The sequence below is a fragment of the Meriones unguiculatus genome, chromosome 2 (assembly GCF_030254825.1).
Source record: "Meriones unguiculatus strain TT.TT164.6M chromosome 2, Bangor_MerUng_6.1, whole genome shotgun sequence".
NCBI classification, from domain to species: domain Eukaryota; kingdom Metazoa; phylum Chordata; class Mammalia; order Rodentia; family Muridae; genus Meriones; species Meriones unguiculatus.
This window is the reverse complement of record NC_083350.1, coordinates 129,021,436-129,036,271: the sequence shown is the minus strand read 5'-3', so window position 1 is coordinate 129,036,271 and position 14,836 is coordinate 129,021,436. Positions and strand designations below refer to the sequence as shown.

General features: G+C 44.8%; 1 protein-coding gene across 1 annotated transcript in view; it reads left to right on the top strand.

The window, feature by feature from the left end:
- The first annotated feature begins 7 nt into the window (after positions 1 to 7).
- Positions 8 to 14,836, top strand: part of Hmga2 (high mobility group AT-hook 2) — a 119,390-nt gene continuing 104,561 nt past the window's right edge. The window contains exons 1-3 of the mRNA XM_021627186.2: positions 8 to 805; positions 3,497 to 3,583; positions 13,813 to 13,863. Of these exons, the coding sequence (XP_021482861.1) occupies positions 695 to 805; positions 3,497 to 3,583; positions 13,813 to 13,863 (249 nt within the window). The 5' untranslated portion in view covers positions 8 to 694. The remainder of the gene's footprint in view (positions 806 to 3,496; positions 3,584 to 13,812; positions 13,864 to 14,836) is intronic.

Here is a 14,836-nt window from a genome sequence, read left to right as displayed (position 1 = left end):
CTCCCGGCCACCCGAGGAGGCGCGGTGCCACCCACTGCTCTGTGCCCTGCCCGAGCTGAGCGCCCTCCCGCCCGGGGCAGAACCTTCCCCCTGCTCTCCGACGGCACGAGCCTGTCTTCCCGTCCCTGTCCTCCACTCTCTGTCTCCCCGTGTGCTCTCTCTGTCTCCCTCTCTCTCTCTGCGGGGTGGGAGGAGGCATTCCTTTCCAGCCTAGCCTTTCAAGGGACACACTTTCCTCCCAGCCTCTTTCCCCCCTTTCCCAGCTGCCAGCCGAGCGCGGCCCCAGCACCCGCAGCTCCCGGTCCTCAGTGGCGAGGGGAGCCCTCTCCACCTTCCACTCTCCCTCTCCCCCGCTTCCCGCCTCCCCTCGCTACCTCCACCTCCACCTCCGCCACCCACCGCCCGCAGCGCCTCCTCCTCCTCCTCCTCCTCCTCTCCTCCTCCTCCCCTCTCTCTCTCTTTTTGGCAGCCGCTGGACGTCCGGTGTTGATGGTGGCAGAGGCGGCAGCCTGAGCAGCCGCAGCCGCAGCCGCAGCCCTCCGCGCGCGCCAGCTCTTCGCCGCCCCTGCCCTCTCCGGCCCTTCTCCAGCCCGTCTCCCCGAAAGGTGCCGGGCGGACCCGGGGCCGCGGAGGCCGAGCGGCGGCGGAGGCGGCGGCTGTAGCGGAGGCGGCGGCGGCGGCGGCGGGAGGCAGGATGAGCGCACGCGGCGAAGGCGCCGGGCAGCCGTCCACTTCAGCCCAGGGACAACCTGCCGCCCCAGCGCCCCAGAAGCGAGGACGCGGCCGACCCAGGAAGCAGCAGCAAGTCAGTAACGCCGGCGTGGGAGGGGGGCCCCCGACCCAGCCCACCCGCGGCGCCCGTGCCCCCCGGGGCCCCCCGCGGCATGCCGGCCGAGCAGAGCGCGGGAGCGCGGGGACCACGGCGGCCCGCCAGCCGGCCGGGGCGGAGGGGGGCGGGAGAGCGAGCCTGCTCGGCCAGAGGCTCCCCAGCCGCTCGGCTCGGTCCCCCCCCCCCCCCAGCTATCCTGCCGGAGAGGAGGGGGTCCCGCGAGGCGCGGACCGGGAGGGACTTTCGCTATTGTGCTCGGGGGCCCCCGGCGCGGCTCGGCGGCGTGCGTAACGGGGAGGGACGGGGAGAGCCCCCCGTGGTCCCACGGACGGAGAGCGTGGCTTTGTCGGCCGCTTTTGCACCCTTGCGGCGGGGGTGGGGTGGGGGCGAGGGGGGGATCGGAGGTTCGGAGACCGGCCGCTCTCCCCCGGGGCTGCCCGGGACCGCCTGGCCGCGGGGGGCTGCCCGGCCGCGGCCGCCCCCTCGGTGCCCTCCCCGCAAGCCTGCGCGCGGCCCCGGGGCTCGCGCCCTCCCGACAAAGAGCGCGTGCGGAGCCGGCGGCCGGCCGGGGCGCCCCTCGGCGTCTTTAAAACCCCTGCCTCGCTGCAGCCGCCGGGGCTGGAGGGGCTGGGAGCCCAGGGGTGGGGTGGGGGGGAGATCCCAGCACCCACCCCCCACCCCCCGCGGGCCCGGGAAACGCGCTTCCTCCGGAGAGCCCCCAGCGCGCACGGTAGCCGGGGTCGCTTCCCCGCCGGGAGCCTCGGCCCCCTTTAGCTCTCCGAGCAGCCGGAGTTGAGCGTCCTCCTGGGCGGATGGCTGGGGGCTGGGAGGGGACGGTCGCGGGCACCCAGGACCCCGCCGAACGGAGGGTTTTGTCTGCGGATGCAACCAATTAAGCGTGCAGCCGGCTAGGGCAGAGCTGTGCGCAGCGCCCAGGGCCCGGGGGCGGGCGGGCGCGGGGGTCGTGGTGGTGGTGGGGTGGGGGGCTCCCCAGCAATTTCCAAGTCCAGGGACGCGACTGCTGAGACGAGTTCGACCCCGCGCTTCCCGGGCTTAAAAAAAATCAAAAACAAAAACAAAACTCCTCATCTCTTCTTTTTGCTTCAGATCTCGCTTCAGGCAAATAGGGTCGATTAGAAAATGATCCCAGAGTCCCCAACTGTCCCCCTGAGGGCTAGGTGGAAAACCGGAGACTGTTTGCCCGCGTGGTTTGGACAAACCTGGGGTGTACCTTTGGAAATCACCAAAGGAGACAGACCGAGCTGGAGGCCCCGGAGTTTTCCCGCTCTGCCCTCCGCGACACTCCTCGCTGCCTCTGGACCCTGTTTTACACCTCCCAGGAAGTCTCGGCTGTACCCCCTTGCACCCCACCAACCACCCAGCCTTTTCGAATTCTGCTAATCGCACCTTCACCCCATCCCCCTACCGCCCCCCCCAAGCCTAAAAGAAAACGCAAGGGGACCCGGAGGTGGCTGGGGGGTTTTTACCTTTGAATTAAAATGCCGAGATCACAAAGAAAAATGTGTTCCCGATGGGGTGACTCTTAAGTGCCCGCTGGCGCTGGAATCCGATGGACGTTTTTTTTAAGACACCCCCCCCCACCACCACCACCCCAACACACACGGGCGCGCGCGCTCTCTAAAACGCGATTTTCCATTGAGTTGTAATTGGTCTCATTTAAGCACCCAGTCTGAATGAAAGGAGAGATGATTCACCGGAGGGGAGAGGCGGAGGGGAGAGGCGGCCGGCGCCCTGGTGTATCTGCCCTCGCAGTTTCGGAACTGCTTGAGAACTGGCTGCTTAGCCTAGCCCGCGAGAAAGTAAAACGTTCATATACCTGGTGACCTCGTGGCTGCTTCAACTTCTCCTTCTAAGAATACTCCCCCCTCTTCTCAGTTCACCCCCCCCCCCGAGTTTCTTTTTCTTTCTTTTTTTTTTAAGTTTTTAAGACAACATGTTTATTTTTGCAAAAAGACGTTTAAGTTTCGACTGGAGCCCGTGCTCGTCTCTCCAAAAAGGAAGTGGAGAATTGAAGCAATTATCTAGACAATCCAGGCAAAACTTTCCACCCCAGATTTACCATAATCACCTGGAAATTTTAGGGGGCGTAGAATTATTCTGACCTGAAGAATATGGATAATCGCTCCAATATTTCCCTCAGAATAGATGGGTTCAATCCCAAACCACCTGGCCCACAGGTACACAGGAGTGGTTGCAAGCCATTCTTTGGCTGGCTCCATCTATCTTTCCAGTCACCTACAGCTCTTTCTGTTGTTTGAAATCCCGGTAGAAGGGAGAGTGGTTAGTCGTATAAAATGTTTATTATTTCTGTGAGTTTTCAAGTGCAGAGCCATGTAGGCTTTGGACCTTAAAGACACGACTCTCTAGAACGTGCAACTTTTCTCAGGCATTGCCATCGTTTTGATTCTGAAATGTAATCCAGTTTCCACGTGTGGAGTGGGTTCCTCCTTGAGCACTGGGGTTCAAACTGTAGTTTACGCTCCCCTCCCTTTTTAAAGACCGGTCCACCGTCATCCAGCTATGCGTGAACTGAATGGCTTCCAGCAGGTTGCTGCTGCAGCACATGCAGAAAACACAGCCAGAGTCAGGGTCAATTTCTTTCAGGCGGTCTAGCCACAACAGCTTTTCTTTCCTCCCTACAATTAGGAGCCAACCTGTGAACCCTCTCCTAAGAGACCCAGGGGAAGACCCAAAGGCAGCAAAAACAAGAGTCCCTCCAAAGCAGCTCAGAAGGTGAGAATTTTCAAGTCAAGCTCTTCTAAAGTTATCAATGACCTCCGTGTAATTTTTCCATTCTAAATTCTGCACACAAGGATTACTCCAGGCCGAGTAACCCAAGATATATCTCCTATATTTGTTAAATGGGTCTTAACCTTTTTTTTTTTCTTTTCTTGTGTTGATGCTTAGCTTTAAACGCTTCCTGGAGATACAGTGATTTTAGCCAAACAAAAAGCCGTCAAATAGTATAAACCTTAAGGGGGTGTGGAGAAGAATGGGGATCCGGAAATGGAGTCGGAAAGGGCTGGGTGGGATGGGGCTGGAAGTGAGATCATTAATATTTACACCCATGGTGAACTAGTTCAGGATAAATCAAAGCTTGAGATTTTGACAGGTGGTGATGTTCCTGCAATTTCCTCTGGAAAAAAAATGAGATTAATTTATTCAATGATTATTTACATGATGACTGCCAGCCAAGTTCCTTTATTAAAGTTAAGAACTTGTCAAATAGATGCTAATTAAAAAAGAAATCCAATTATGGGTTACTGAAAAGAGTTTCATGAATTCTATAGCTTTAAATGTGGTGATAAAGTATACTATTTGGATCAAACCTGCAAGATATTATGTCTTAACCACAAGAAACTTTTCTCCAAAAGTCTTATCTCAGTTAGTTTTTAAAACAATGGGAAGTTTTTAAAACAAATATTTGTGTTATTTAATATTTTGGTGGGAGTATTAAATAGAACCCAACCCAGTATGACACTCATTTTTTATAAACATAGTTTAAAGTTGCACCTTTAAAATCATTCCCTGTTGGTTGTGTGTGGTAACTTTGAAGCACCTCAAAGTTAATGCCAATATAGAGAAGTGATGAAGAATATATGCCGCTTTCTGGTCTTATAAATAAATTGAAAATAGTTTGCATCTCCTTTGAAAGTATGGGTTGTAATTGAAAATTATGGTTCAAAAATTAGAAATAAATCGCCCATATATCTTTGAGTAGATTTTATATACAACATTTGCGTAAAATGACTCGATGCTCACCTTGGAGGGAATCAATATTCTCTGTGAGAAAAGAACACTGACTAGAGTAAATGGATTGGTTGTCAGTGGTCTATTCTGTCATGGAGACTAGTGATATAGAAGCCACTTGGGAAATAATTATGCTAATTATGACTTCTGACTATTTTGTTTTAACAGTTTTGAACAGAATTGAAAGAGATTTCTCTAATATTTGAATTAATTGCATTTTAAAGTTCAGATTTGTAGTTAATATTTAACCACAAACCTGCAAGTGTGTCTAAATAACTTTGTTATTTAAGTAGTGATACATAATTGGTATTCTGAATATGAATACTTTCTCTTTCTTCTATTTATAAATGAATTGAAATGGACTTGATTTTGTTTTCTTTAACCAAAGAGATCTTTTATGTTGTGTTTCTGTGGCTCTTTTGCTCTCAGGAACAGCATAGGAGTATATTGGTAGGTATCAACAGGTATTTAAGATATGATGTCATTACTCTGAAAATGCCTCATCATATTATTATTTAAGGAATCTTTAAAACTCATCATAAATTAATTATTTGAAAGTTAATATAAGGAGGAAGTTGGATCATCTTCTTGGTGTTCCTATGTAACACTTTCACTTGAATATATGGGTGGGAATGGTCCCATCAAAGGAAGATGTATCATCTTCTTGGTATTACTGTAACACTTTCACTTGAGGGAGTAGGTAGGAGTGGTCCCAGCAGAAAAGGAAGGTGGGTATCTTCTTGATGTTACTATGTAACACTTTCACTAGAAGGAGTTGGTAGGAATGGTCTCCACCTTAAAACGTTTATGGTTGACAAAAGGAATATTAAGACTTGTGCCTGATTCAACATTCAAAGAAAAGAAGAGAAACAGAAAAAACTGATCCATTCCCAATCATGTTTGGTTTTCATTGACTTTAGCCATAAGGCTGCCCTCCTCCTGTAATTCTTGTACATATACATACTTGTGTAATTACTATAACACAAATATCTCTCTCCAAAGATTTTTTTTCTGAAATCTTTCTTCAAGGCATAATTATTTCATGTAAGTCTGATACAAATGTTCTTCTTTTGATAAAATTGGATGAATAGAGTAGCCTAGAACGTGACTGTTATTTTTCTTAAGCTCTATAAATTACACTTCATCTGGAGAAGATGATAGTGAGGCCATTGATGAGTCATTCATGGAATGGATAAAATGGAGGCGTTTCACCTCAAACGTTTATGCTGAGGATGGTCCAATGCTTTTACACATACAGCTATCAACTGTATATTGTAGTCTGTCAAAGCATATACTCATTATGATTTTGAACTGAAAACCTTTCTAGAAAGAGTTACACAGTTGGAAAGATTCAAGATGAAAATACCTTACCAGACTGAACTGAACACATGTGAAAAAGTCTGCTTTATGATTATTGAAGTATTTTTCTGCCCTGTGGGATCTCTCTCTCTCTCTCTCTCTCTCTCTCTCTCTCTCTCACACACACACACACACACAAAGACAGCTAGTAAGTACTTGAGAAAAACAAACCCTCAAATAAGGGGAGATGCAATGCACATTAGAGTTCTGGTGATACTGTTTAAAATTTATTGCTGCTTTGAACTTTCTTTCTTTCTCAAACTGAGTTTATGCTTGAACCAAGCAACTGGCCTTGGGGCATGTGAAAACAAAATTGCTCATTAGAAAATTAACAGTGAGAAAGTTGACAATGGCATGCAGAATGTTGCAAGACCAGGTGGATGAACAATTACTAAATTAGCTATCCTTCAGATTTCTACAGAAAGTTCATTTTGTGTGATATACACAGGAAACAAATTTATGAAAAGGTAATTTGTTGTGTTTAGAATGTATGAAAGAGAAGATAATAATTCTTTTATTAAAAACTAGTTCCGTGGGTAACCCTCGTGTGTCCGTTATAGTCCTTCCTGGGAACTCTTCCACTCTGAATGTAACCTTAATAAAAAGAAATCAGAAGTCGATGTCTTCTGGAGTAAATGACTTGTCTGAGTATGTAAGTGTGTCTTTACATTCATGTATTTTTAGGTCGAGGGATACCTATGACCAGCTATCTCCTAACCTTTGTGCTGTGCTCAGGTTTCCACTTGTGGCTGAACTTACTGGAGATGCTTTGTCTTTTCAGATTTCTTATGCTTGGAGAGAAGCATCTCCTTTATGCTCCTTTATGCTGTGTTTATAGTTTTGTTGTTTCTTTTTAATCAGGAGAGAATGCTGGAGGGTGGGGCTGTCACTAAAGTCTCTACTGTAGGCCACAAGTCAAACTGATGTCAAGCTTCAAAGCAGGTCTCATCCAGATGCTTCTAGGGACGAGTGTGTTTCTGAGGTTGAGTTAAATCTCTCTAGAAAGATTTCAGGCATGAAGTATTCCTTTTTCATGTTAGAGGTTTGGTCCTTCTTTAGCTTTGTACAGCTCCTTTTACTTGAGGTGTAATGGCCAGACCAGGAAACAGAGCACAGAATGCAAGTTGCATCTGGATGAAGTATGTACATTTCGAAGAATGCATTCAGAATAATCACTTATTATCATCTTCATATACAGTGTGAATAAGGCCTGAGGCTAACTGGCTCTCCTGTATGCTGACTCCACACCATGCGCTCCTGGGAGTGACTGGTTGTTGGGTTTGCATAAATTATTACTACTATCAATCACAGACATTTTAGAAATAGAGAAGGAAGGAGAGTCTTACTCACAATTTCACATTAACTGCAGAGTGTAATTGCTGTGTAAGGACAGGAGTTTCTTTAGAGCTTGGAAGGCCATGGAAGAGAGAGACCAAAGGCACCCTTTGATGATTTCGTCAATGATGACACTAGGGATAACTATAAAGTTCCAGCCTGGACTTCTATAGCACTCTAATACGATTAATGTGGTCCAAGTTCTTGTGTGAGATTCAAGATGAAAACACCTTACCAGCAGAGTGCACATAAGGCAGATATAATGAAGAAAGTGCAGCTGCTGTTTCCGCCATCTTGATATTCGGAGTTGACTTACTTCAACAGTGAACCCAGTTTTTAAAACGTCTCTTTGTCAGGGAAGAAAAAGCCTTAATGGAGCTGTCAAGTCATGTCAGATGATGACACAAATAGGGGAGATTCAGATACATCAGGGTTATTTTCTGCAGTAACTTTGTGCCAGGGAGCCCCACAGTCCTATTTCTCTGGGAACCACCAGCCCTCCTAACTCTCTCCTCTCAAGCCTCCCCTCTCCCCGCCCCGTTACTTTAGCTGACTATCTCAGGGTCCCAACTTCATCTTGTAAAGGAGACTGAAAGCTCCTGATGGGGATTCTGTCGCATTTCAGTTCTTTGTTGAGAACAGATGGGCGATGTGGAATATTTTATGCCAATTAAGTCATTCAAACCTGTCTTCTCTTGTGAGCTGGATTTTTTTTTTTTTACAGTTTCCAGAGTTCACCTTAGAGCCATGTAGCTTACTCGAGGGTAGAAACTGAAATCTAGAACCTCCAGTGCTGAAGTTCTTAGCTGAGCACTTGTGCTCTGTTGACCAGGAGAAGAGGGTGAACAGAGATACAACAATGTTTTTAAACTGGTTTACACTTTATTTATATAGTTTCAACACGCTGAATGATTTTGAATGGCATATTCTGCTTTTTATTTGTTTGTTTATCTAAGGCCCTGTATATGCTGGAATAGTGCTTACTTAGCTATATCCCCAACCTTTCCAGCAAACTCTTACATCATTGCTATTTTATCTGATTGCAAAAGAGGTAGGGAGACAGTTCAGAGCAGGAAAGTCTCCAGCTTTGAATATGAGAACTCTTCCTTTGTATGTGCAAAATAATTATGAGAAAACTTATAGAAGTGTTTTCATGGGTAAATAAATGAGTGTGAGCTGCAATGGATGATGGGACTGTCTTGTATTTCCCACTAAAAATATATTAAGTGAGCAAGTTATAGCATCTTTTTAAGACTAAAAATGGTTATATTTAACCTTGCGGAAACCTCAGAACTGGGTTATCAAGATGATAAAATGAGAATTTACTCATTGTTTAGTCCAAATATTGATTCAGTTGAAGTCAGTTCCAATGTATGTTGGTTCATATTGCTTAAACATTTTGATTAGATGTTCTTATGTTTTGTACACTCTTGGGGTTCAAGCATGGTTTAGTCTTTAAAGAAAATCAAAATACAAATATGAAGACAAACCATGTCACTTTCACATGCAGCTGTGCTTGGTTGTTTGGTTGTTTGGTTTGTAACTTTTTTTTTTTCTGTTTTCAAACACTTAATGGTTTGAAATAGGGATTCCTGGCTTATATGTAACATTCACCGTAACATAAAAATATGATGAGAACATTTGGAATTGTGAAAATTGAATAGCTATCTCTATGTCTAAGCCCAATCTGAAGTTAGACTTGAATTATCCTCTTGGTTCCCAGCCATTGTTCTTGTTCATGTCTTAATAGCAATGTAGGAATATTAAAAATATTTTGCTTTCTCATTTATCCTAAGGCACTTTCTTCTTTTTAAAATTTTATTTTCTTGGTCTTTTCTCTTCTTTTTCTTCTTCCTTCTTCTTCCTTCTTCTTTTTCTTCCTCTTCAATTCTTCTTCTTTAGTTCTTCTCATACCTTCTATGGCCATCTTGTTTTGTATCTGAGACAGTCTTTGCAAAAGGAGCTCTCCTGTCTTGACCTCAGGTTGAGTCAAGTTCTCCCTCCAGTTCAGCAAGTCACTGAATCTCCCATGAAGTGGGAAGAGGGGAAGGAATGGCTGCCCTACTGAAACAGAACTGCTCTTGGAATATCACTGTGGAGACCTACAGACTCGGTAGAAACTTTTTGTAAGGGCATTGTTTAAAAGTAGTAGAGTTACATTACATCTGAGTGCCTGCTCAGTACTGCAGTCTTGCTGGGCCCTTCACCAACAGATTCATTATTTAGTCCTCACTGTGGTCCTGACAGACGGATAAAACTGATTCAGAATTGTAGGCTGCCCCATGTCCAGTGTTCAACCCCTCTGAAGCTCGTCTTTTCATATTTGGGGATTGTCCGTGTTTACACAGTACCAGCCACAAGGTTGATGTCCGTCCTCTTCCTTAATCACTTGAAATACAGACTGAAGTAAACGTGTGAGAAGCTTGAAGTGTGACTGTCTCCAAGACATGAAGGGAGAGAAATGTGTGTCTTGTGCCACTAATGCTCAGAGACTTGGGCCCCAGAATAATCCACAAGGTTTGGAGATTGCAGCAATCCAAATGTTCCCTTACTTGTTAAACGAAAGGGCTACAAGAGATGGTTTTAAAGTTTTACAAGCTCCTGAGATTTGGTGGAAATAGGAAAACAACAACAACAACAACAACAACAACACACACACACACACACACTCAATTGCTCACCTCCCCATCATTTTTTCCCTCCCTACTGTCTCTCCCCTCCCTTTCTCCCTTCATCCTTCTCTCTCTTTCCTTTCACAATGCTGCCTCTAATACATCAGCACCCACTATTATCACCTTCTTCAAATTCAAGGGAGATGTTCACAAGATACATTTTGTTTTATTTTATTTTATTATTATTTTTTAATATGAAAGTAATCACAAGTGTAGGGTACCCAGCAGCTCTTAAAGAAATACATCTTCCATTGAGCCTCACCCATACTTTCAAGAACTTGCTTCTAAACATCTAAAATTTAGGACACAATTCTGAATTATGCGCTTTGTGAAGGCATAAAGACCAGAATGGAGGCAGCTACAGAAGAAAGAGCCCTGATGTGTGAGGGATGTGATGCTGGTGTAGTGGTGCTGGAAAGTGTGAAATCTTAGCATTCTCAAATGCCGAAAGCCTCCTGGTTCTCACGGCTTCCCTCCACAAAAGCAGGAAATACTTAGAACTAGTTACATCTCCATTATACACGTATAGGGAGTACAGAACCAAAGTCTGTCCCAGCAAAGGCAAGGCAAACATTGAGTTTTACAGTACTGTGTATTTTGGTGTTTTAAAACAAGTACCCTCAATGTTTTGATTGCCTTCTTTGAAAGACAATGCCCCAAAGAACATTCAAGACACACACACGCAAGACTGGAAAACCACAGTTTTCCAGTGTCTGAAAGTTCTGGAGCTACTCTGGTTCATCAGCTAAAACCCCAGCTTGTTTTGCAGCCTTTGTGCAGCTGGATCCTAGTGACTCGGTGGTGGCCCCCCAGATCGGGCCCACCCAGAGCAGCCAGCATGTTTCTTCTAGATGTCATCTCAGAAGCGGGGTTCGGTTTACACGAGACACCAGCCTCTAAGACCAGGGGTGCAAGTGTACCTTTAACAAGTCAGAGTGATAATTGTGATCTTGTGCCCTTGTGTTAATGGCACGAATTTTGTTTCTCAATGGGCTTTTTGTAAATGGGATACTCGTTTAAAAGTTATCTTCTTTGCAAGGCTTTCTGCTCGCCCCTCTGCCTTTGAGAGATCTGTTTCCCCGGACTTTCAAATGCAGGGAGACCCTTTTTAGAAAACTCCTTCTCTTCAGCAGATTTCAGATACAGCCGGGTCACACCATAGCCCCTCCGATGTAAGAATTATACAGAAATACCTGGTAGAGAATTGTTACCTTCAGGGTTAATAACAGCCTCCCCTCCACTCCGAGGACCACCCCAGTTCCCTTGAGAAAGGCTTCCTGTGTTTCATGTTCCTGTAATTCATTACTGGGCAAACTCTGTACTCCTACAGCTGCTTCCACAGATGAGCTCAAACGCTGCTCTGTCCCAGGGGGCTGTGAGGTTTTACTACTCACTGTATACCGGGCAGGCATTTCTTCAGAGTTTTCTTCTGAAGGAGACAAGTTGAATATACTGGAATATTTTTGCCTTGACTCAACTGCCTGTGGGATTGGACTAGCTTGAAAGAAAATGTTGCCCTAAGCCTTCTATCCTGTTAGGTATGAAAAAAAAACACAACATTTTTTTAAAAAGATTTATTTATTATTTATACAACATTCTACCTGTACACCAGATCTTACTATAGATGGGTATGAGCCACCATGTGGTTGCTGGGAATTGAACTCAGGACCTTTGGAAGAACAGCGAGTACTCTTAACCTCTGAGCCGTCTCTCCAGCCCCCCCCAAAAAACCATTTTTGAACATCTTGTTTAGGGTAGGCACTTTCAAGTGCCTTGATGCCCCCTCAGAGTAGGGCTTACATTCACTTGACTGAGGAAATCAAATTAAGGCTTCCAGAGACCTGTCCCAAGTCATAAAGCTAGAATAGCTGAGAAGGGTCTTGAACCCTAAGCTTTATAAAGCATGATACCTTCATCCCTCCAGGGCACAATGTGGAAAGGTTTTGTGGTTTTCTGGGTGTCCCCAGCTTTCACTTACCTTAAAATCCATGCTCTCAAGACTAAAGACGAGGCAGAACACTAACTTTGACCTCAAAGGAATCCTTCCTTGACCCTGAAAAAAAAAATCCAGATGCAATTGTCAAACCAAACCTGACAGGTAAAGAGCCTGAGAGCTACTGAATTTCTGTTAATTTGCAGAAATTAGCTAAGTCAGTGGCTCTGATAAGAGAGCCCTCTCGAGCACTGCTAGGAGGGCAGCAGCAGTCTTGGAAGTCAAGCAGAGCTGGGGTTGAATCTCAGGTCCATCACTCATAGGCATCATGATTGACCTAACTAGGATTTAGTCAGCAAAATAAGTGAAATAATGATGCTCCTGTTACAGGGCTGCTGTGAGGATCAAAGTAGCATGTGTACCTAACTTAAACCAGAGTATGTTAAATGTTTAGGAACTCGGAGTTGATGTTATAATCATACAGAGCTTGTCCCAATTACAGTCCTGGATCAACCCATGGGTGGACAGCAATGCCAGGTATCAGTCTTCAGATTGCCTACCATCTATCTGTCTCTCTGTCTTTCTGTCTGTCTGTAATCTAACTACGTATCTATCTATCTGTCATCTTGTCATTTATATTAATGTTTTTATTAGGTAAGTTGAAGGATGGAAGGGCGGTTTTATTTGGTAGTACAGGCCTGTAATATCTCATTTTATTATCACTGAATCAAGACCTACTGGCTTTTAATTCAGGTAACAAAACTGAATTAAAACAAAAAAAACAAAACAAACAAAAAACAAAAAACCCTGTTCTGATTCAGTCTGCCTATATTTTTGCACTGAGGGGTCTTGGGGTGATTGTGATACATGGAACAGTATGTTCTCAGCTTCCTTTCATTCAGGAAAGTATAAACATGCACTTTTTATAGATGGTAGATGTGGTGTGTGTATATATGTTGGTGTATTGATGTGTTTAGAAAACTAAGTGAGGGTGACTAAAGCTAATTCATTACTTTGTAAATGTTAAAATTGGGATCAAAATAGAAATAACCCATATTAGAAAAACCTGTGCAGTATAGCAATGAAACTCTTAAGATAACAGGAAATGGATTCCTGTCAATCACACGTTGAGTGTGGAATTATTGTTAATAATCCCCACTTTAAAGTAATAATTATTTTTATGCAGCCATGATTTAAATCTCTTGGATTTAATCAAATTATCGGTGTTTTCTGCTGGTGTTTTTATTCTCTCTCTTCTCTTCCTCCCTCCCTATCATCCTCCTTCCCCCTCCTCCCCCTCTCCTTTACTCTTTCTGCTTTAGGGAACTGATTGACAGGTAATTGTTTTGGGCATAAAACAGGAAATTAGCCACTCAGAAGTTGGCAGATGTTTATTGATTCATATTAAAGTGTTTATGTATTAATTTTTTTTTACATTCAGACTTGCTTTCCATAGTAATGCAGAGAGAACTGTTTTGTTATTTAACATTAATATGCCGTTAATTTTTGTAACTAGTTGCACGAGGAGAGTCTTGATCATTGAAGGAACGTTCACTCTGTAAAATATTAATTTGCATAAATTATGGGATGTGGGAATATTTCTTTTGTATGATCAGAAACAAAAGCGAAATGGGCTTAACAAAAGCGTATTCATGCATTGCAGAGGAGGCCGCTCCACAGGAGCCTTTTATGGTGAGGGGTTGCATGGGTACCTCTTTATATCATGCGGTGAACAGAGAGGAAGGACATCCCCTAAAGCCCACAGACGGTGAAGCGTACACAGAAAGAGGTTAAGACATGCTTGATACCTCATCCGCAGGCCAGAATGTTCTAACTGGAAAGGCATTCTGTGGCACAACATTTGTAAGTGATGCCAGGTAGGAGACTACATCCCGTCCTTTTCTGTTTTGCAGAAAGCAGAGACCATTGGAGAAAAACGGCCTAGAGGCAGACCCAGGAAATGGGTGAGTAACCGGATATAATTTCCATTCATAAGAGGCAAAGAATGTCTTTGAAAATAAAATGAAAACAAAAAGGGTTATTTCATGGATGATGTGAATTGGTAACTTCTGGCTTGATGAATCTCTTTGGAAGCCTGAGCCATGTGACTTATGATCACTTCTTACCATTTGGTAAGAGGAGTTTACAGCTTTTCTTCCCCCAGGAGGTGACTCCTTCCTTCTATCTCTTTCCACACCAAAGGAGACTCCGCTCTTCCTGCAAAGATGATCTGTTTATGGGTTGAGTAACTAGAGTTAAAGGCATCATGAACCCTCAGAAGTTGACTACAGCGGTGATAAAATTCAGACAAAATGTGAATGAGATAATTTAAAAAAAAAATGTCTTTCTCTTTATAGTTTCCTCTCTGGTTGTCTTTTGGACTAGCCTCATTTTTGAGGTGGTTGGTATGTATCATGTCGGTTTCTTCAGGAGACAGGTGTCATTTGCTGTGCTCCCAGCAAACCTTCATTATTATTCTACAGAGGGACAGCAGAGACACGGGTGCCAGGCACAGTGCCCACGTTCTCCTGGAATGTCTTTCCCATTGGCGTCTCCAGGGCAAAGAAAGCTGTTTCTCAAGAAGGTGGCAGGCGTGGTCTGGCCCCAGCCTGTCTAGGTGGCTCCCTCTCTTCTGAAGGCTCTTCCCTGGTCTGTTCCCACCCCCTCTGCCTTTTAATGTCTCTTTTCTGTCCTTCGGGGGCTGTGTTTCCCCTGTTAGTTTGCTCTTCCTTTCTCCTCAAGTTCTACATCACTTTCTATTTATACTTTGGTGTTGCCTTTCATTTAATTTATTCATCTTGTATTCCCCCTTCTTCCCTCCTTCCCCCCCCCCCCCGCTCCACATGTGTTAGGATTAGATTTCTTAGTGCAAGGAAATAGGGATGATCTTTAGATTAAAAACATCTTAGGGTTGCAGTGTAACTAAAGTAAATGCGT